Source organism: Harpia harpyja, chromosome Z, assembly GCF_026419915.1.
Source record: "Harpia harpyja isolate bHarHar1 chromosome Z, bHarHar1 primary haplotype, whole genome shotgun sequence".
Classification (NCBI taxonomy): domain Eukaryota; kingdom Metazoa; phylum Chordata; class Aves; order Accipitriformes; family Accipitridae; genus Harpia; species Harpia harpyja.
This window is the reverse complement of record NC_068969.1, coordinates 18,548,887-18,569,723: the sequence shown is the minus strand read 5'-3', so window position 1 is coordinate 18,569,723 and position 20,837 is coordinate 18,548,887. Positions and strand designations below refer to the sequence as shown.

Genomic DNA, 20,837 nt, shown 5'->3' with positions numbered 1-20,837 from the left:
TACCCACTATCGTTGATGGGCTCGGCCTTGGCCAGCAGCGGGTGCGTCTTGCAGCCGGCTGGCATTGGCTCCATGGGACATGTGGGAAGCTTCTAGCAGCTTCTCACAGAAACCAACCGCATAGCCTCCCCGCTACCAAAACCTTGCCATGCAAACCCAATACACTTAGTCTTTATGCCATGGTGCTGCCAGGCTGTGCCATCAGCTCCCTGTGTGCTGGACCAGTGGCTCACTGGTTGAATCAGACTTTCTCCCAGGAAAGAGAAAATTCAGACAAACTCAACAGCCCCATGAAAGACTGAGATTCAAGTCCTTCATCTGAATCAGATTCCAGGGAAATGCCCAAACCACCACACCACTGATAAGATCTCAATCTCTCTTTCATTCTGTTTTGCCAAAATTTGGATCCTGCTAAAACTGGTATGTTCCTACCAGAATATTTTTTTATTTTTTTAGACGAGTCCATGTATTTCACTAGAGGTCTCCTCTGGCATGTAAACCCTAATTCATTTACTGTAAATAGTCTTACTTAAAATCCAGTACAGCCACTTATGAATCCCACCCTCCCAAGAACTTGTCATGAAAAAGGCACAAGTAGATACAGTTTAAATAACTGCCAGATTCAATGATTAATATTAGAGCACACAGACAGAGCTTCGCTACTGATAGATGATCACATTTTCTCCGGAACAGAACAGTGGTGCTTTGCAAAGCAGAGCTGAGTTTACATAAAAATGACAAAAGCAGATGCTATCACTTAGATAAAGAAACACATTTCTAATACTAAGCCTCAGTTAAAAAAAAACTAGGAGCATCTCTCAAAATAAAGTGATATTCCAGTCTGCGTTTCTTCAAGGACAGCAAAATAACTACCGCAGACATATATTAAAGGAGAAGGGGTATTAGTCTCTGACATGGATAACTGTCACCTTGATGAGTGAAATTGGCTCATTAAATTAGCAAAGATCTTGAGAAGACTGAAGTCAGCAAAACACTTCAACAGCACTGCAGACAAATATTAGTTTGTCAAAGCTTTGCCTTCCCTCCCTGTGGGCTCCTGCTTCTTACTGAACGGATGAACAGAGGCCACGAGAAGTGCTCTGCTGTGGCTGGAGTGCAGCCTTGGCCTCCTCCAAAATGCAAGGGGAGAGACAGAGAAGCCACAGTTCAAGCCTTATGTTCAAATATGCAGAAGAATGGCAGAAAATCTACACTTATTGCACCACACCAAGAGTTTGCGGGCAGCAATTCAGCTTTCTTCTGAAAGAAAGAAAAACAAAACCATCCAAAGTATGTCCTTCCCAGAGGTTAAACTTTGCAACAAGGTATTTTTAAAATACTTATCATTTGTTTGTTAAAACCTTTTCACATGCATTTAGTTCTCAATGACTGGCATCTGCTGCCAGCATAGGAGAGCCCCCACCAGCTCAGAGCAGAGCTGTGCCCTCGCTTTTAGTGGCAGAGAGTTTAGCAGTGCCTCTTCCATCTCTTCACTTTTTGGCAGGGGTAGGGACTGTCTCAAAGCCCATTCAACATTATGTAAACCACTACATTAGCCATGGAGACTGTGAGCAATGGACTGGCTTTTTTTGACCTCCCATAGCAAGTGAGAGAAAAATCCTGATGTCCCATCTCTGCTGTCCCGATTACCTAATTATTTATTCAAAATTGGAAACTCGAGAGGTATTGGAAGTTATTTGCCCTACCAGCATATCGTGGTTTAACCCCAGCCAGCAACTAAGTACCACGCAGGTGCTCACTCACTTTCCCCCACCCAAGTGGGATGGGGGAGAGAATCAGAAAAAAGTAATACTCATGGGTTAAGGTAAAGACGGTTTAATAGGACAGAAACGAAGAAAGTAATAATGATAATAATAAAATGACAATAATAATAAAAGAATTAGAATATATAAAACAAGGTGATGCACAATGCAATTGCTCACCACTTGCCAACTGATGCCCAGTTAGTCCCTGAGCAGTGATCTGTCCCCCCGTCCCCCCCCTCCAGCCAACTCCCCCCAGTTTATATACTGGGCATGACATCACACAGTATGAAATACCCCTTTGGCCAGTTAGGGTCAGCCATCCTGGCTGTGTCCCCTCCCAACCTCTTGTGCCTCTCCAGCCTTCTTGCTGGCTGGGCAGGAGAAACTGAAAAATCCTGGACTTGGTATAAATTCTACTTAGCAACAACTGAAAGCATCAGTGTGTTAACAGTCTTCTCATACTAAATCCAAAACATAACACTATACCAGCTACTAGAAAGAAAACTAACTCTATCCCAGTCAAAACCAGGACACAGCAATATCTTAACAATATAGCTGTACTTTTGGGAGAAAGACGAAGGGTCAAACCCTACAGCAGAACATAGCTTCTGATTAGAGATACTCTGATTTAAATCTGTGTAAGGAAGGAAGCAGTACCTTCTCTAGACTTTTATTAATTTAATCTGGCCTTTTCCTTGCTTTTCTTTCAGTGTTTAGAAATACAACAAATTGTTTCAGGTTTTGTTCTCTTTTTTTTTTCCTTTTCCAGTTAGTAAGAAAAACAATCAAATTGTTCTAAACTAATTTCAAAATATAAATACTGCACCAAACCAACACTTGATATCTTGCTTTGGCTGACAAATAAAAAAATTCAATTATTTACACTGCTTTAGTCACACAACAAAAGAAACGTTGCTTTGCAAAATGTAGAGTGTTACCCTGTATTCCTTCAACCTACAAAAATAAACAAACAATTGTCACAACAGGAAAGAAAACTTACCACAATTCCTCAAGCATGTAAAAGCTTATAACCACAAGAGGTTAAAATGAGCATTTTTTACATTAATTCAGCAATACAGATGGAATCCAGTCCTACTTTGATTCTCAAGGCTTAACAAGAGCCTCTGGATACCCTCTGCAAGCTAGGCAGTGGGCATCAGCTGAAGCTCAGTCACCTTTTCATTGCATGAGTGGAAAAGGATCCAGTGGAAGAAGATCCCTTGCCAGGACTCCCCAGTCCAACCAGGTGGCCCTGATATGAACCGGGACACAGGATTCCTGCTGTACCTCTGTGACAACATGAAGTCCTGCCAGGAAGCACAACGATACTGGTAAATAGCTGTATAACCTCTGAGCTTCTGTGGCTTCTGTTCTGTGCCAGAACAGAGGTAAATAACAGAGAAGACCTTTCCCCATCTTGGAGGTTTTCTAGGTTCCAGCGAGCGAGCAGCAAAATTCCTGCAGTTGGCTCAAAACTTAAAAGCAGCAGCCAAAAACGGACCGGTATTGGGGCAGGACATGCAGGACCCTAACAGCATCCTAGCCCTACTGAGTCCCCCCACACCTTTGGCTGGACCAAACAAGACATTGTTCACAGGTGATTTTCCATCTAGGAGCCCCCAGAGTCATCTTTTGGGACTGATCTTCTAGGTCTTTCCCCACAGCAAGCTGTGTCTTTAGAAGCAATCAAGAGATTAAGTTTTTTCCAATTGTAGCAGATGAAATAGTCTAAATTTTTCTTCCCTAATAAAAAAAATTGACATGATTTATCTTGCCACAAGTTTTTATGCTGCTGTAGCTGGCCTGCAAGTGTATTGAGATAACAGCATGCAGTTAACAAGATTTGCAAGTCAGACATGTTACAAAAAAAAAAAAAAAAAAGCTCTTTGAGTTATGTAGAATCAGCGTTACGCTGCCTGTGAAAGATTGGAAGCATGGCACAAAACTCTGGTGAGAAGCATAGCCTTCAAGTGAGAAACATGCTTAAAGTGGAAGCCTTTTTGTCCAAAGACAAGCCCACCCTTCTCATCTCTTAAAGGAAGCAATTAAGTAAAAAGTGGGAAGTTCTACATTGGAAGTAAACGCCGCACTGCCTGTCTGCATGCACTGAGCCTGTGGTTCAGCTGAGAGCATGGACGCAGGGGAAAAATTCACTACGACGGTACAACTTGTTTGTCAATTGAGTAACAGTAAGTGAAAGTGAAGGCTCTTTACACCTCACAGCTGGGGCAGTCTGATAGATTATAGCTTAACCACCATGAAAGTTTAAGCCGGCGTGAAGTTGGCTTACACTAAAGCACTTGATTTCATGAAAAGAGGGAGCTAAGAGCCTCCACGATCCATCACCCGGCTCACAGAAACGCTTGTACTTGCACGCCAAGCCATGCCAAGGACGGAGCACTGGGGACGGGATGTCTGCTCTGCGTATCAGCTGGGAGGACAGTGCCTGGCAGCCACCAGCCTCACTTAAAGAGGCTATGTGAGGAACAGAATAACAAAACCTCACTTATTTGCATCTCAGCTGCCCTAAATACGGTCACGATAAATATCTCTGTTTCCTCAAATGATCTATTCCACTGCTGGATGCTGTGTACAGACTGCACAGGGGTATCGACTGTGCCTTGGTTGGGCATAAAGAGAAAGAAAAGAACCAGACAGGAATACAGGTGTTGGTTGGGTGTCCTATAAAACTATGCTCTCTTTATAGCAAATATTGATGTTCTCAGATCTGTATGTGCTATCAGAATATGGAATAATCCCTCCTGACAAAAGCATATTTGAATTTTGTTCATATCTTTGCTTGGTTCCCATGTGAAATGTGGACATTAAAACACTTCTTTAAAAGCAGACAGGATGCAGCTTATAGTAGGACCTCCGAAAATTTAAGTACTAATTCATACAATGCACATGTATTATACAGAGAAAGTTATTTTGCTATAGTTACATTTAAAAGCAGGTTTGCGTTTTCAACTCTGTATGAATTTCTCCTAACAGACTTTGATTCATAGATTCTGTCATGACTAAGGGATAATCTCTTCTCAACTGTTAAAGAGCGCAGCCCCTCAGATGTACGGAGCAGAATACTAAAGACATACAATCCTCATCAGAAGGACTTCAGTACAAATGTGATACCGCTTTATAGTTTGTTTCTACCTCTAGACACTATAGATTACACCTTTTCCTTTGATAGGCTAGAAAACAACAACAACAACAAAAGAACATAAGCAAATAATTCAATTTACATAAGAACAGGGTTTAGGAGGGACTTGCATAGCCTAAACCTCAGAGGAGTACGACTGGTACAAAAAAAAACGCTTGGTACCACACTGCTCATGGAAGGTACATGATCGCAAAACACTGTGCAGCAACAGGCAGCTCAAAGCCAACTCAAATACAATCTAAAAAGTCAAGGAACTCTTTTACTAGGGGAAACCATTGAATGATTCACACTGAAAGCAGAAATCCCTTTCCCTTTAATTTGCACTTGTTTTTATCACCAGCATTTGTTCAGGAAGAAATTCTTCTCTGTGAGGGTGGTGAGACACTGGAACAGGTTGCCCAGAGAAGCTGTGGATGTCCCATCCCTGGAAGTGTTCAAGGCCAGGTTGGATGGGACTTTGAGCAACCTGGTCCAGTGGAAGGTGTCCCTGCCCATGGCAGGGGGGTTGGAACTAGGTGATCTTTAAGGTCCCTTCCAACCCAAACCATTCTGTGATTTTCAGAACTGGTCCTGCTCAGTCAAAAGGTTGCTTTCCAGAGCCTGCATCACCTGGTCTGACCAATACGCTTATGTCTGTGGTAACATAACGACTGCGGTAACATAATGACTGCAACAAAGGTGTCTTGACTACACTACAGCATCAAAGCAGGGAGCAACTTTGGGGGTATAAAGAATGAAGGTCTGGTTCCAGTACAAATACATAAAATAAAAACATAAGGGCAGAGGGAGGAAACAAAAATACCCTAGAAACCACGGTGATAGTTTATTGCCTTGCATACAGTCTGCTGCAGAGACAGACACAAAGTACCTGTGAAATTTTTCCCATCAGAAGATTCTGATCAACAGAAATAATTTTTCCTATGGGTAAAAAAGGTTATAATTTATATTTTCCCCAGTTTTTATTAGAAAACACTTAAAATATGGTGTCAATATCAGAAAGTGAAAAATGTATTTTAGCATTTCAAATCTTTTGATCAAGAGCTCCATTTTGATTCTTTCCAAATAGTGATGTTTGAAACTGTTTATTTCATAAAACGTGGGTGGTGTTCTAATTGGGATGAAATCAAGTGGCATTTTGTTGCTCAAACACCACATCAAGGTGCATTGACTTTAAGAGGAAAAGTTTCAGAGAGCCTTTTTTAAAAGTGAGAGCCATAAGAGCTTACATAAAGAAAGATTTAAAAGAAAATAAAGGAAACTGATTTAAAGGAAAGGAGACAGATTTAGAAATAGAATAAGCGGGGGGGGGGGGAAGGCTGAAATGGAGTGAAAACCTAGAGAAGACAGCAGGCAATCTGGCTACATGGTGGTCCTTTCACTAAACTACAACCTCTGTGTCTAGCACTCTCTTAAGAGTGGTTTGGGAGGGATGGAAATAAAATGTGCAAATGTGCACAGCATGCTTGGGGTCTACAGCCTGCTCCCAGTCAGGGCACCTCAAAATTCTCTTTCCACAACTGTATGTCAACTCTTCCTCACAGCATCCTTTGGGTGGGGAACTCAGCAGAGCCCACACTTACCTTTTAGGACTCAGAAGCGTCCAACCAGGCTCATAAAGAAACTGGAGTAACAATCACAAGCATGAGATAAATATCTAATAACTGCTGTCAACTTGTTCAATTTGGTGTGTTATCAACAGTAGGAGATCAGCATTAAACAATTACCAATTCTGTCCTCGGGGTAGAGGGAAATGCAAAACATTTCCAACCAAGAGAGTGAGGAAGATATATTCCACCCCGACATGACTTACTTAATATCCTGCCTGGCAGCCCTTCTGACTCCCAGTGTGCTCTGACAAACTAGGAATGCATGCTGGATTATCACTAATGGTCTTCTCTACTTTTGCCTACCTACGAGTCCCATCCCTCTCCTCTGCTGCTGGTGCAGATGGGTTTTAATAGGCAGAGGAAAGGTCCTGCCGTTGAGTAGCTCTGGGAAAGCCAGGAGCTCCCATGGACACTTCACTTGCAAGGGTCATTGTGCATTACCCTAAAGTCTTAAGATTTCAGCAAGAGAAAAAATGGTAAAGGAGAGGACAGAAGAGTGTCACTTTGCTCTTGGGCATTCAATAATCTCATTTAGGGACTGCTATTGCTGGTGTTTTGGCCTCATTAATTTTCTCTTCCAAAGTTAGCATTCAGACACTTGCTGGCTTTTGTCTATTGCTGTCATCAAGGCATTTGCATGCACTAATCCATGACAAATGGTTTCATTTGATGCACATCTGATTTCCTTGCCTGCCAACTAGAAGGAGGTAATAGAAATACCAAGAGAAACTAAATTAGAACTAAAGGAGTCATCTATTTGTTTGAGAAACTCAAAACAAGGTTAAGATAAACACCACCCAGGCAGCTGACTTAATGAAGAAAGTGCTGAGGTTTCAGCCATGGAAAGACAGTTTCTAATTACCTGGGAGGGAAAAAAAAAAAGCTGCATTTTAAAGCCTCACTAAAATATGATATTACTACTGAAATAATTATACTACAGATGTGGGAGCTGGCTTAGAAACAATCATTCTCTGTCAGATCCTGCCCTGGCACACTGAAACCAATTACAAACTCAAAAACCTCTGTTATCTTCAACTCATCCCTTGAATTTTTGTTTTAACACACAATAGTGACTTCTGGCTGACTGACCACCCAAATCTGAAAGCGTCCCATGCAAGTAACCAAGAGGAGGAACTTCATGAGTTAATGATATTCACAGCAAACAGCATTAGTGTAGCCCTGATATCTAAAAATCTTTCTTAAATCCATAAGCTAAGGGAAATATCTTTTATTAAAACAGCAGAGAAGGTTGATTTTTGGGAAAAAAGGCAGCTTCTGGAAACATTAGACCTCCTTTAAGTTCAGTGCTGCTGCAAACCAAAACAAGAGCTGATACCACCTAGAAGGACACACAAGACCTTCCTCCTGTTTGCATTGGTATTGGATTTGAGGTCTGTGAGGTCTTGTTTTCTTTTGGGAAAGAGGCAGCTGCTGGCATATCTGAATATATGCTTCCAGGCAGGATTTATTCATTTATCAGGATGATGACTTCTTTTAAGTAGCTGCTGGGATAACAGAAACCTTATGCAGTTTGGGGGGGGGGGGGGGGGGGGGGGGGGTGTTGGGGGGGGGGTTTGGTTTTGTTTTGTTTTTTTTCCAACAAGGAACATCAATGTAGAAACAAGGAATGCACAAAGATATCAAACTATGTGGTTTGTTTTGTTTTTTTTTTTTTAATTACAGTTTCAACTCAGGAAACTGATTCCTCAAAAAAACATTAAGTCCTCAGAATTCTCCACTCAGTTCTGGTTTTAGCATTAAAACATAAAATAGGCGGGTGTTCAAAAGCTTCTGAACTGTAAAATTAGCTGATTTTGAAATGCATGATAGAAAACATAGAAATTACTATATCATAGAAATATAATTATATATTGTATTAATATAATTATTATATAAAATATTTATCTAGTCATATTTTACTATATTTTACCATACCTTCCTTATCCAAAGCACGTTTAGCCAAATCTGAAATGAAGCTAAGTTTTTATCTGAAATGCATTTTCCTGAACACTACTTTACTGTTGGTTTCGGTGTTACTTGACCTCATTTCTGCTTGGTTTTAGGTTTTATTTAAATTCAGAATGTGAACATTTACTTCCCAATAGGTTTGTATAGGCAAATATATATAATACAGATAATTTTCTACTCTAATCTGTTCAAAGTCACAACTGTGTTATTAATGATTATTGGACAGTACACAGGGAAAAAGGTGCTAAGCAATAGATTCCCTTCATTTATTAATGTTCTTTTAAAAAATAAACATATAAATCAATGAAACAGATTTTCCAGATAAACTATCCTTGCTTGCTCCCAACCACTTAATTAAACACAATTAACTCTAGTTTGTTTTGGCAACCAATTAATGTCATGATCAAATATAAATAGACTCTGCAAGAAAAGATTATAATTAATAAATCCTTAACAATACAGTAAAATTACACTGAAGCTGTGCTTGCCAGAAATATTTAACAGCATTATTGAAGAGCATTAATGAGGACACTAAAAAAAGATAATAAAGTTTTATCAGAGTGTGTGCAGTTAAGATCCTGAGGTTCTTGCCTGCACTCGGGCTGACCTATAGAGCCTGTTGGCTGCTGCCATTATTTATAGCATAGGTAGTCACAATTCCAAGTTCCCCACTTTCCAATAAACCAACATGTATGTTCATAGGAGTTTTCCAATCAAGTTCTCTGTCAATATAACTTCCACTTGCACAGAAGTTAACTACAGAAGTGATTTTTGCTCATTGCATTTAGTAGATTCACAATGAAGGCTCTCGATGCAGATTTGCCATCTACAGAAAACAAAATTAATCCAATAGGAGTTTTGTATCATGCATGAGGACAGATTAAATGCATATTTTGATTTGAACCAGCAGCTCTCCTAATTATCAAGAGACAAGGATCACCATTTAAGCTGCTTTTTAATTGCCTATTCATTTAGTGGGAGGCAAGGTGCATGATATACAGATAAAACTTCACAGCTCATAGAAGAAATATTTATGAACAATTTTAAAAAGCACCCGGCACACGTGACTGTCAGTGGGAGCCACTAGCGTGGAGCAGACTACTCCCAGATTATTTGTAGCTCAAGGACAAGGCGCCACAATGAGAGCACCCTGGTAGAAGGAAATTCAGCCATCGCAGGTAACAACAGACTGTCCATGTGTTCCATTTGGTGATTCTCAAGGAATCACTTTCACATTGTCCAAAAACTAACAAGGTCCTCCATTCCTGCCACCAATTCAGTTCCCAAAGCTGTTCTCTCACCAAAGTGAAATAAGGATTACAGTGGAATACTGTGACATAATCACTGATTTTTGTATGATAGCAACAGCGATCCTGCACCTGCTGTCACTGAAGTGACCTTTCAAGAAGGGCAGGACTGGTGTCTTCACCCACTGCGAAGGAAAAGGGGAAAACCGTTGTTCTGAAAGGAATACAGAAGGCAAGAGAGGGATGTCAGATAACGATCTTCTAAATAGAGCATAGAAATATGAGTCACAGAAACATACATGGGGCTTTGGAGCTTCATTCAGCTTAATTTACACCCCCAATTCCCCATTGTGCATCATTGACTGAGTATCATAAATTTAGAGTCCAACCATGCTGCACTCCTTGTGGTCCCTGCCTAGAGCACAATGAAAAGAAACCTCCAGCACCACTCCCATGCAAAAAAATAAGTTCAGCTGGAGAGAACTGTTCTGTACAGAGCATCTGAAAATAGCAAAAAATGCTGAATCCCATCAGGAAAATAAATCTTGCTCACAGCAAAGGTTGATTTCACAGCAGAGTGGAAAAGAAAACATTCAGAAGGAAATACAAAGATTATAGGTGGGATAGGATAAAACAATATGAAACTTAATGGGAGAAAACACATCTATCTTATGAGGAAATGCACTTGGATATTGCCTTTTAAAATATAAATGAACCTTGGACTAAAGTAGGCTAATCATTAAAGGCAGGTTTCTGATGTTATCAGCAGAAATACTTCAGCGCAGAGCAATGTAGTTCGCCTTTGGGGGTTATATTTGTAGGTGCCAAATTTTCCTTGGGACTTAACCACCATAGCATGAATTCTCACAGTCTTTAATACCATGACAGCAAGCTACAAATAGTGCAGTGCACCAAAAGGTCCCTTCGTGACTCACCAAGGCCCCAAGGCTGCTCTTGGAGACGGAGGCTCAGCACACGGGTGTGGGAGGAGAAGGTGCCTGCCAGGGCCATCGCAGCAACAGGAGCTTTTTGGTCCTCATTTCCCCAGAGCAGATTCTGCCATGCAAAAAGGGACGTGCCTTTCATTCGCCTCTGTGGCTGCCTGCAGAAAGGCCTGAGGAATTGCCGAAGCAGCACGGGCTGGGGATAGGAGCGTAGCTGGGACCAAACCAGAGCACAGACACTGCCGGTGCAAAGCACACACGCAAGAGGCACGTCCTTTCTCTCAAAATACCCCTGTTAGCACCTTGCCGTTGCTCTTTTGCACAAGATGTGTGGTGGTGGAGATCGCAGGGAACGTAACGGCATTTCCAGCGGCTCCCGCAGAGCTGTGTCAGGGACTGCGGTCTGCTCGGTGCCCCACCGCACACCTTGGCCATGCTGTTCTTCACAGTCCATCAAGCTGCAACACCTGCTCCCCCTCAGGTTGCTTTGTCTCCCTGGATCAGAAGTAACAAGGCATCACATTCAGCAGCACGACTGGTGACAGCTTTCCTCCACCTGCAACAGAGCTGCGAGCCTCACCGCTACGTACCCTTCTCCAGTGAAGAAGAGCGTCCTCTTGCCTTTGACCCTCCATGGAGTACTGGCTGTTCCCTGGCAATACCTACCTACCCTTTCCCTTTACCTGGGAGACAGGAGTCCACTAAAGTAACAGCTTACAGACCCCAGAAAAAAACCTTAGCTAACTCTCTGGCTGCAAACACACCCTGTAGCCATATTGTTTCTCTTTTGTTGGGTCCATTTTTCAGGAAAAAATAAACATCACAGGGTGCAATACTTCTGATATAGTCTGCTGCTGTAAACAAGTGCATCACACAAGCACAGTAGACACATTCATCACTATCATGCTGCTAGTAATCTTACCTCATCCTTAAGTGTTGATTTCATTACATCAGTTCTCTGCCTACACAAAATACATATTAATATATGTTTGTCCACATACGTCCAAATATATTTTGTATGCAACCAGGAACACAGTAGGTACCTCCGACCTGGATTTTTTTGCTTAGTAGTTGGTAGTTTCACATTTTCAGGAACAGACTGTGAAGGCCAGAGGTATATAATAGAAAGGTATTGTGAGAGAGAGGATTTCCAGTGAGTGACTAAAATAGCTCGTCATGAGCAGGTTTTTCTGATTGTGAACAAACGAGGATACATATGGTGCTTCCTGTGCATTTACTGGTGTAAATGGTATCTGAATCAGGCCTTAGAGCTTATAAATTTGTTCATTTTAATTAACACAGCAAAAGACACCAGTTGTCAGCTTTCATGCCCATGACATGATCTGCTGGATACTAGCTAAGTTGTTGCATGGCAGTTTGGACATTGTATACTGAAGGCAACTCTTTGCATTCACACTGTATGATTAATGAAATAAAATTCTTGCTAATCATAGAAACTGTATACATTTATACATTAACTACCTAGTCCTACACTTGCTTCTATCAATACCAAGAGCAAAAATCCACTTGAATTCATCTTCCAAATCTCAATTGTTCTACAAAGTAAAGACACATATTTTATTTACACTTTCCTGAGGAGTTAAGATTCAGACCAACCTTCTTCCCAGTCTGTTTTGTAACTGAATAGCCACATATATGGGGCATATGAAAATAGCAGACCTTTTGAAATGTGAAAATATGCAGTTTCCCCCAAGGCTAAAAAAAAAAAAAAAAAATCAGTGGGAAGGCCAAGATCAGAACTAAGAAATTTTTTGCTCACAGACACAGACTCAAGTTTCTGCAAAATGCTGTCTACTGAGAAACATGCTGAGAGCATCCTTAGGTTGATGTTGCTTGTTAGTTTGTACAGAATTGCTTTGAGACTGATTTTCCTCCTCGTAATATGAGGTATAGAGAATCACTTCTTCAGATGATTTTTAATGGGCACATCATTAACTACTGTCACAACAAAAGGTACTTCATGTTTAGTAGACATACCATTCCAGCCTCAATTCAGTCCATGATTTCTTCCTCTGAATAGGCTTATTTTTAATTAACGTATTTGCAAATGTCAGCATTGCTACAGCAGGTACATGTTTCTGCTTGTGTCTGCCTTGCACCTTTACATTGTATGCAAACCTAACCTAGCATCCTTAGTGTGTACCTAATTATTTTGCACAAACTTATAGGTGAATCCAATGTGCTTTCCTGTATTTTTAAGCAACACGTGGCCGGTGCTGTCCGCTGTGATTCAGAACCAGCCAATGGTTCTCACTGGGCACAAAACATCCCTCATTTATGGAACAAAGCCAGCGAATTTGCTAAGAATTGCATGATTGAAAGGGTGATGATTTTTTTTTTATTTTTTAAACTTGAATCCTTTACTTCATTAATATCATCTTGTCTTACCAAATGCCAGCATCTACTTCCTACCTCTGGGCAGGGTCAATCCTGTCAATCAGATGATCAATGGACTATCACAGGCACTCAGCTAACTGCAAATCACAACCTGTCCATTCTCAACCTCAGGCCAATTCAACAGCTCTACAACTGTGTGTATCTTAGAGCCTAAAACAGCCAATGTGGAATTCTTCTCATTACCACTGTTTCTTATTAAATCACACAGAAATGGCATGCTTGAAAAAAAAATTTTAAAATGGAGATTTGTTTCCACATAAAGTTATTTCCTGTGAATGCTTTCATACATCCTTTGCCTAACATAATTTTCATGAAAATGAAATATAGTCATAGAAAAACTGCAGAAAGCCATGTGTATTACCCAAGGGGAATTATACTGCAATGGTGTTCAGCTAGCTTACTCCAAAGGTCTCCTCCGGATCCCAGCGAAGCAGCCTGAAAATCTACCCTGCCCACCTCACCTATCAGAGTCAAAAGGAACAGCCACCAATACTTAAGGGTACTTAGCAGCATTCAAACTTTTCATTTTGTTAATGAGACAATAAAGAATTCTTGAACAGGTACAAATAATACAGCATTATCCATCTTATATTCAAGCAGTATTTACTTTGCCCTTACTATCTGTGCCTGCCTGCCAACATTTCAGAGAAAATAAAGCTACAGTCAATTCCAAATACTGTCACATAAAGAGGTTTATCACATTTGTTTTCAGGTTCGTACCTTCTGCTAAGTCATCTAACTGAATAAAGAAGTACTGAATTATAAAACTGAAAAATTATACTACACTGAAAGGAAGCCTTAAACTTTTGTGATTGCACATAGTGCATAGAAATCTATTTCAACCCATTCAGTTGCTTAAGAAAGTTTCATATATTGCCCTTGGTTTCCAGTGTTTCAAAGCTGGATTAACTGCAGTAATACAGGTGGGGATATTCACTGTGCTAATCCACTGAGTTCAGTTCAAGTTTATTATTTTAGATACACTCCCCGAGGATTTTATCTTTTACCTCCACCTTCCTATGCTCAGTGAGACTCTATTCATGAAGTATGAGAAGCACAAGGAGGGGTGGAACCTGCCTTTTTAATTATCTTGTACCAAAGTAGCCCCACAATGGAGTTGAGTGGCAAAAAGTCTCTTTATTTTAGAGCATCTCATTATCTATGGGAGATCACGAACTGAAGGAAAAGGTATGCTGAGCATGCTATTGATTACAGCTATATTTGCCATGATTCAATAAGTTGAAATTTCATATACCAAATATTAAATTACTGAAATTATGCACTGCCTCATCTGCATCCATTTTTTTTATTCACTTTTATTTGGCTGAACATTTTAATCTTACTTACACAGTGACTAACTAAAAGTAAATGACGCATTCCTAATATTATAAATATGAAAAATAGGGTGTGCTCAGGGACTGCAGTTGAATACATTAAAATCACTCAGTTTGCTAGTTAACATATTTCCATCCCTTTTATGTACAACCTTTCACATTCAGTTGGCAGACTGCAAATTCACGGCCTTATAAAAAACAGTCTTGATTTTCTGTTGTGACAGCAGAAGTTGTCCAAAATCCCCAACAGTTTCCCTAAAGGACATTCACTAGCTGGTACTTCCTAGGTGCAGCACAACCTGAATCTGAGGTGAACATCATGTCAAATTCCACTCATCTGTCAATGTAGTAGATTATTTCTTGAGAGACCGAAATTGGCTGCCTGGGATCAGAACACCATCAATCTTATTCACGTAGGGTGAGGAGAAGCTGCCTGAGAAAGGCTCACAGGAGGGAAAGCTTGGCTGTTTCTAAGTAGGTGATGAGGCAGCTGTAAAACCTTCACTCTATCTGTATCACATCTCTGAGTGAAAGATTTTGTCATTTTTCACATTTCCCCAACACTTGGTATGCATTCAGTGTCTTGCTGTTCTTGCTTCATAAAAAAGGTGATTTTTCAAGCTTAGGCAAATGTTGCAGAGCTCTGAATCTGCCCAGCTCTCATTTTTTCTCATAATGTCACTTGTTTCAACTGATTTTACAAAATGAGATTACATTTTCCTTTTACCTATCTGTTTAGCTGGGCTGTTTTTTCTTATTTCCTTCACTGGGGGACAGACTCAAATAACCTGCAGCATTACTTACAATTGCATTGTAATAAATATTTTGTTCATTTCTCTGCAAGTCCCAAATAAGAACCTCACCACTCAAACTTCAAATACTCTCAAACTTCCAGTGCCACCTAGCAAAGTTAACACCATTAGTTAATCTGATGCTCTAACATAGCTACCGAGAGCTGGTCTATCAAAGATTTAGGTCTATTCCTCTATACTACACATATTTTATTACAAGAAAGCAAGACAATGCCAATATCTATGACTTTTCGACAACAAAAGTAGTTGGGAAAACTTGGAGTCATTAAGGTTGCTAAAGACCTGCGCTTCAAGACTGTCCATCTTTGAAGGTATGCCATTAGATCAAAAAACATTGAAGTACTAGCTGCCACATTGTTAAATGATTCATCGCTGCAAGTTAACATTTTCCATCTTTCATTTCTAAAGCTCTTAAAACCTCTCCCACCTTTCTTTGGATCCAAATTTGCTAAGTGACATTCTTGGCCCATCTAATTTTAACCAGATGATAATACCGTGCTAGAATATGCCAACTCCTCAATTTTTAACACAACACATACTCTTCAAAGTGCAATTAACAGTTGAAAAAGTTACGTGATCCCTTTCTATTAATAAAAACACAATAAAACTACCAATGTGCAGTCTCTGTAGATCACAACAGTCTAAGTGAGCTGCATTCTCCACTGCTAACCTGTGGGATTTATTCTGAGTTTATAGGCATTTTACCCCATTGAAAGACAGTCCCAAATTCTCCTCTGGGCTGCACTTTTGCAACCCCATCAATTTTCAGAGGTAAACTCTAGAACCTTAGAATAACTATGTCTCTCATTTATGTTAAGGCAAACACCTGACCTCCAGTAAACTCTAGTGACTATGAGTGAGATTTGGTGCCAATATCTTAAGTAACAAACCCATGTCCAGTTTGGGTCAGATAACTGCAAAGTTATCCAAACCCGTGCTGTGACAGTGTCCTTCCGAGTTATACACCCACTCCAGAACTGCACAAAATGGGGAGAAGAGGAGATAGAAATAAGGACAGAGAAAGAGACAGAGAAACTGAGAGGTTGTCTGAAATGGAATTCCTGTGTTGGGACATTGTTAGAAGATGATGTTAGAGGATGAATATTCCAACATCAGATTAGCAAAGCACAACACATGTTAGACCGACCAAAAAAAGATGCTGTGCAATAGAAAGGCAAGCAACTCATAAAAGTTAAATGATAAAAAGGATTTTATGATTATTCAGTCATTTATCAAGACAGACACGAGCACGGGCAGAGCGCCTGCAATCTTACGGCATCCCACAGCTGATCTCAGTCCTACCTGGTCTGTGCAGGTGATGCTGCTGGAAAGTGTGATGGAGGGACCCCTGACAGAGCAGCATTGCACAGGCACTTATCCACAAATACAGGACCCAGGACATTGCAGAGACCACTGCCATTCTCTAAACAAAATATTAGACAGGCATTATTATCCATTGCCTTACAGCACACAGAACAGTCAGCTTCCATTACAACATTTTTTTTTTTCCTTTTTTACTCCTTTTGCTAAATGTCTTTTGTTTCTTGGTTACTATTCCCCCCTGCAGGATACAATGGTCATACAACAAAGGTCATGTTCAAAAAGGACAGCCGAGGTAACAGGATGTCAACACTGGAGCCTGGATAACTTTAATAATTCAGTGGTAAAACTGAAACTGTAATGATCTGAGGACTAAAAAAAAAAAAAAAAAAACCACACCAATGTAAATAGAAGGCTGGAAAATATTACCACACTGGTCCATAGCTGAATTTACAAGGGTGTTAAAAAAATAAAAATAAGAAAATCACATGGCCAGCTAGAAAAACATGATGTCCAGACAGTATCAAAACTACTTTAAACACATCACAGATAAGCATACAGCATCCTCAGACATCTGAGATGCATTTCAAAAATACTCTATCCCCAAGACTGAAAGGCTAATAGTGACCCAGAACGTAACAGTTTATTGTTTTTTACTTTTGTGAGCATCAATTTTTAATCACGATGCTGTCTGCTAAACAAAGTTATTGTTTCTCAGAATTATGTTCTAATCCCCAGATGAAATCAGCTTCCTTGTTTGACCTGTCCGTGTAAAGGAACTGAAGTATGGCCAGACTGAATTTCAGACGTATTCTATAGAAGATTTGATCTTTTCACAAAGCAGATTGTATCAAAATTTTAAAAAGATTCCTATGGTAAAGGAAAAGAGCAATTTCTCTGTCTGCCGGTGCTGGCATACTTGGCCATCCAATATAGACAACTGTGGTTTTTCATACTTGTACTCATTATTGTACTAACTGGCGAAATTTCCCTCTGACTTTTTAACTTCAACGGCTCTTTCTCAATGCCTGCGAGGATCGGGAGGTTTGCAAGGCTCAGCTACGCTACACATCGTCCAGATCCCTTAACAACACCTTCTGCTGCATTTCATATTGCCAAATTAATCAAACTTCAGGCACTCTCCTTATTCAGCCAATGACATGATGCCGTTTTCTATCTAATAATCCAATCAGCTGAACATCATTTTCACAGAGCAAGAAAGACTTTGAAAAATTAAAACTCTCACATAGAATAATCATGTCTTTACAGAAAAATTAAAAAATAAAAAGTCTGTATGTATCAGGGGGATTTCTGTAGTAAGAAAATTACCAACATTAAAATAGTGAAATACAGCAGTAATAAAATACAAGCATATAAAATTTTTTTTTTGCCCCTGATTTTAAAGCCGTACACAGTCTTTGGGAAGCTTTTTAAGTCTAATTGGTTGAAAAGAACCACATAAACTGACAAGTATAATTAATAGAAAATACCAAAACATTATTTTGATCAGCATGAGGCTCTTCCTTTCTCTGTAGAGTGTTTGATGCACTGCTTAGCATATAATTAATTTCATTTCTGACTGTTTACTCTGCAGCATACAGTGTACTTTTTCTCCTCTCTTTAGACCTATTTATCTTGCAAAATAGATTCAATCCCCTCAGATCAGGGAGCTCCCAGTAGGCTTCCTGTGTCTTCAGGAATTAATGCCTCCTTGTCATATTTGGTGCTCCCATGCTTTTTATACAACAAGGTAAGAGGGAAAGGTGACTCTCACATAGGGATATTTCAGATATTCAGGTTATTTAGTCTGAACTTTAAAAATCTTAGCCAAACAGCGAAGCAAAGCTAAACTTCTACAGCCTGCTAAATGCTCCTGTGTCTTTCCTCCGGCACCATATTCTGAGCCACATGGACAGCAGACTTACTTAACCCACTCAGGCTTTATTATTAGCTCCCTGCCTTTTTTTTTTTTTTTTTTTTTTTTTTAATAAAAGCCTGTCTCAGACTACACTATTTCAAGGTACCTTTGCTCAAAACCCAGCATCTCTTACAAACATTTTTTCATGCACTTGTTTGTCAGCAAACTGCTGTCACACACACATTTTTACATAGATATCTTATCATTAGTAAAGAAACATAGCAGTGAGTATTCCTCCAGTTATTATCTGATGAGTTCCAGATCTAGTTTCTGAATCTTAAAGCCTAAAGAATCTCCTTACCTGAGTAATCCAACCAAGAGCAGAGCACTCTATTAGTGTTCATTGGAAAGATCTAACACTTTTTAAAATCCATCTGTATCATAATAAGGGATTTTTAATGGCTTCCCAATAATCTTCTTTATCAGGATTAAAAAGAAAAAAAAAAAAATCTCTTTCGTTACAAATCCTGTTCCCAGAGTAAAGAAGACATCTGAGCTCTCAGACTCTGCCGTCAGAAAAGTGGCCAAGGTTTGAGGGGTGGAAACCTTCTCATTTTCACCTTTAAATCATCTCCTAGCATCACCTTCTGCTTGATGAGACCTTTGAAGTGATCTTGAGACAATTTGCAGCTTCCAGGATACTTAAGGACGAGGAGCAGTTTATGTTTAACGACAGAGCAGCCTCACTCCAGCGCAGGCAGTGCAGAGTAAGGCAGCTGTACATACACTGCTATACGATGCTGTAAGTACCGTAGCCTATTTCAATACATCCCTGCTCGGGCAAGTATCACATGCCTTAAAGCGACACAGCTCTCGGTTGCAAGCCCCAGCCAGGCACTCTGCTAGTTGCTGGGGCTTAGCAACTAGAGCTGCATTTAAATACCGGCACTCGGACTTTGCACAGAGCAGAAGAGCAGCTGGTTTTGTCTGCGAGGAGCAGGTATGAATGGGCAGAGGAGGGTGGAAGAGCGCTGGTGGAAAGGCAAAGCCGTTGGAGAGACGAAGGATTAAATACCCAATGAGCAATCTGGGAGATGCGTTAATTCTGCCGGCAGAGGCTTTATTCCCCAGGCGTTGTTCTTGCACTTACTTGCAAGAGGCAAGTGAGACTTAAGGGAGCCTCTTCCATTTCACGGGAGAGCAGCACATGCTTGTGAACGGGGAGGAGTGGTGCAGGGAAAGTGTAAAAAAACACACAGGAGAGACAGGGTTGAGCAGGAGACTCCTACACACTCCCATGGGCTTTCCAACACCTTGCCACAACTCTGAGTGAAATCTCTCCTTCCAACTCCATTTCCGATGCATCTCAGCAGACAATAGTGAGAGAGCTCTGATTTATTCCTCCTAAATGCTAAAGCTCAGATACACCAGATTATTTATTACAGTTATTTATTTATTGTCCACATCTTAAGTGGCCATTTACAGGAATGGAGTGGTTTCCTCTCCCTCTTGTACCATATGCAATTATTTTTTTAGAGAGCCATTGTATAGATTTAATACATACCATTCACTTAGTGTTACGGCTCTCACTTCTGCCTACAAAAGAAAGAAGGCTTGAAGACAAAAGAGAAACTTCCATTTTAGGAGCTCAGGGTGCATGCTATAACACAACATGGGATTTCCCCCCCCTCCCCCAACCCCTTGATAATGTGTGGTAGAGGAGTGTACTACCTTCACTGCTTACCAGCTCCAGACACCAAACAATAGTAAATAAAACCAGTAATAAGTACCCTTACTCTCAAGTACCTCCTTCTCGGCACCCAAGGACATACATCTCAGCGGAGACTCTGAGAGGTGCGATGAGCTTACTCGACAGGCCACCCATTCCTTTGGAGCCACTGTATTTTAGTGGGTAATACATATTAAGAGATTGGCCCTGCAGACCAACAGGAACATTATGCTGGTCTCTGCCACAGTGCTCAGAGTAGCTCTTTATTATGGCCTCGAAAGAATAAAGCAATCAAGGGGGTATGGGGGTGGCAAAGTGACACAGGATAGCATTGGCAAGTGATCCCTCCCCACACCACAGGCCACCATTGCAGCATGGCTCTCATCAGGTCCCTGAGCAGTGCCGGGGAGGAAAGGATGGCTCGGGACAAGCCTTGTGATGACCTGAGATGCTTTCAAGAGGTCAACACTTTTTTCAGGTGCTTGGTATGAGAACACATGGCACAAGTATGGTTGGGGATATAATGTTCTGTTTAATAAAGGTTTTCTTGTTTTCCCAAGAATTTCCTTAGACACTGGAAGGCAGCCAAGTAGTGGGGCAGTTGCTGCTACTTTCTGGCCTCAGAAGGGTCTAGAAGTGTCCAAGAAAGCTGATGAGAGGCAACCAAGGCACAC

At 40.5% G+C, this 20,837-nt stretch overlaps 1 protein-coding gene across 1 annotated transcript in view; it reads right to left on the bottom strand.

The window, feature by feature from the left end:
• TAFA1 (TAFA chemokine like family member 1) overlaps positions 1-19,576 on the bottom strand; it is a 237,937-nt gene extending 218,361 nt beyond the window's left edge. Inside the window, exons 1-2 of the mRNA XM_052778713.1 lie at positions 18,796-19,576; positions 16,559-16,679 (exon numbers count right to left, since the gene is read on the bottom strand). Coding sequence (XP_052634673.1) covers positions 16,559-16,676 — 118 coding nt within the window. The 5' untranslated portion in view covers positions 16,677-16,679; positions 18,796-19,576. The remainder of the gene's footprint in view (positions 1-16,558; positions 16,680-18,795) is intronic.
• Positions 19,577-20,837: the final 1,261 nt, after the last annotated feature.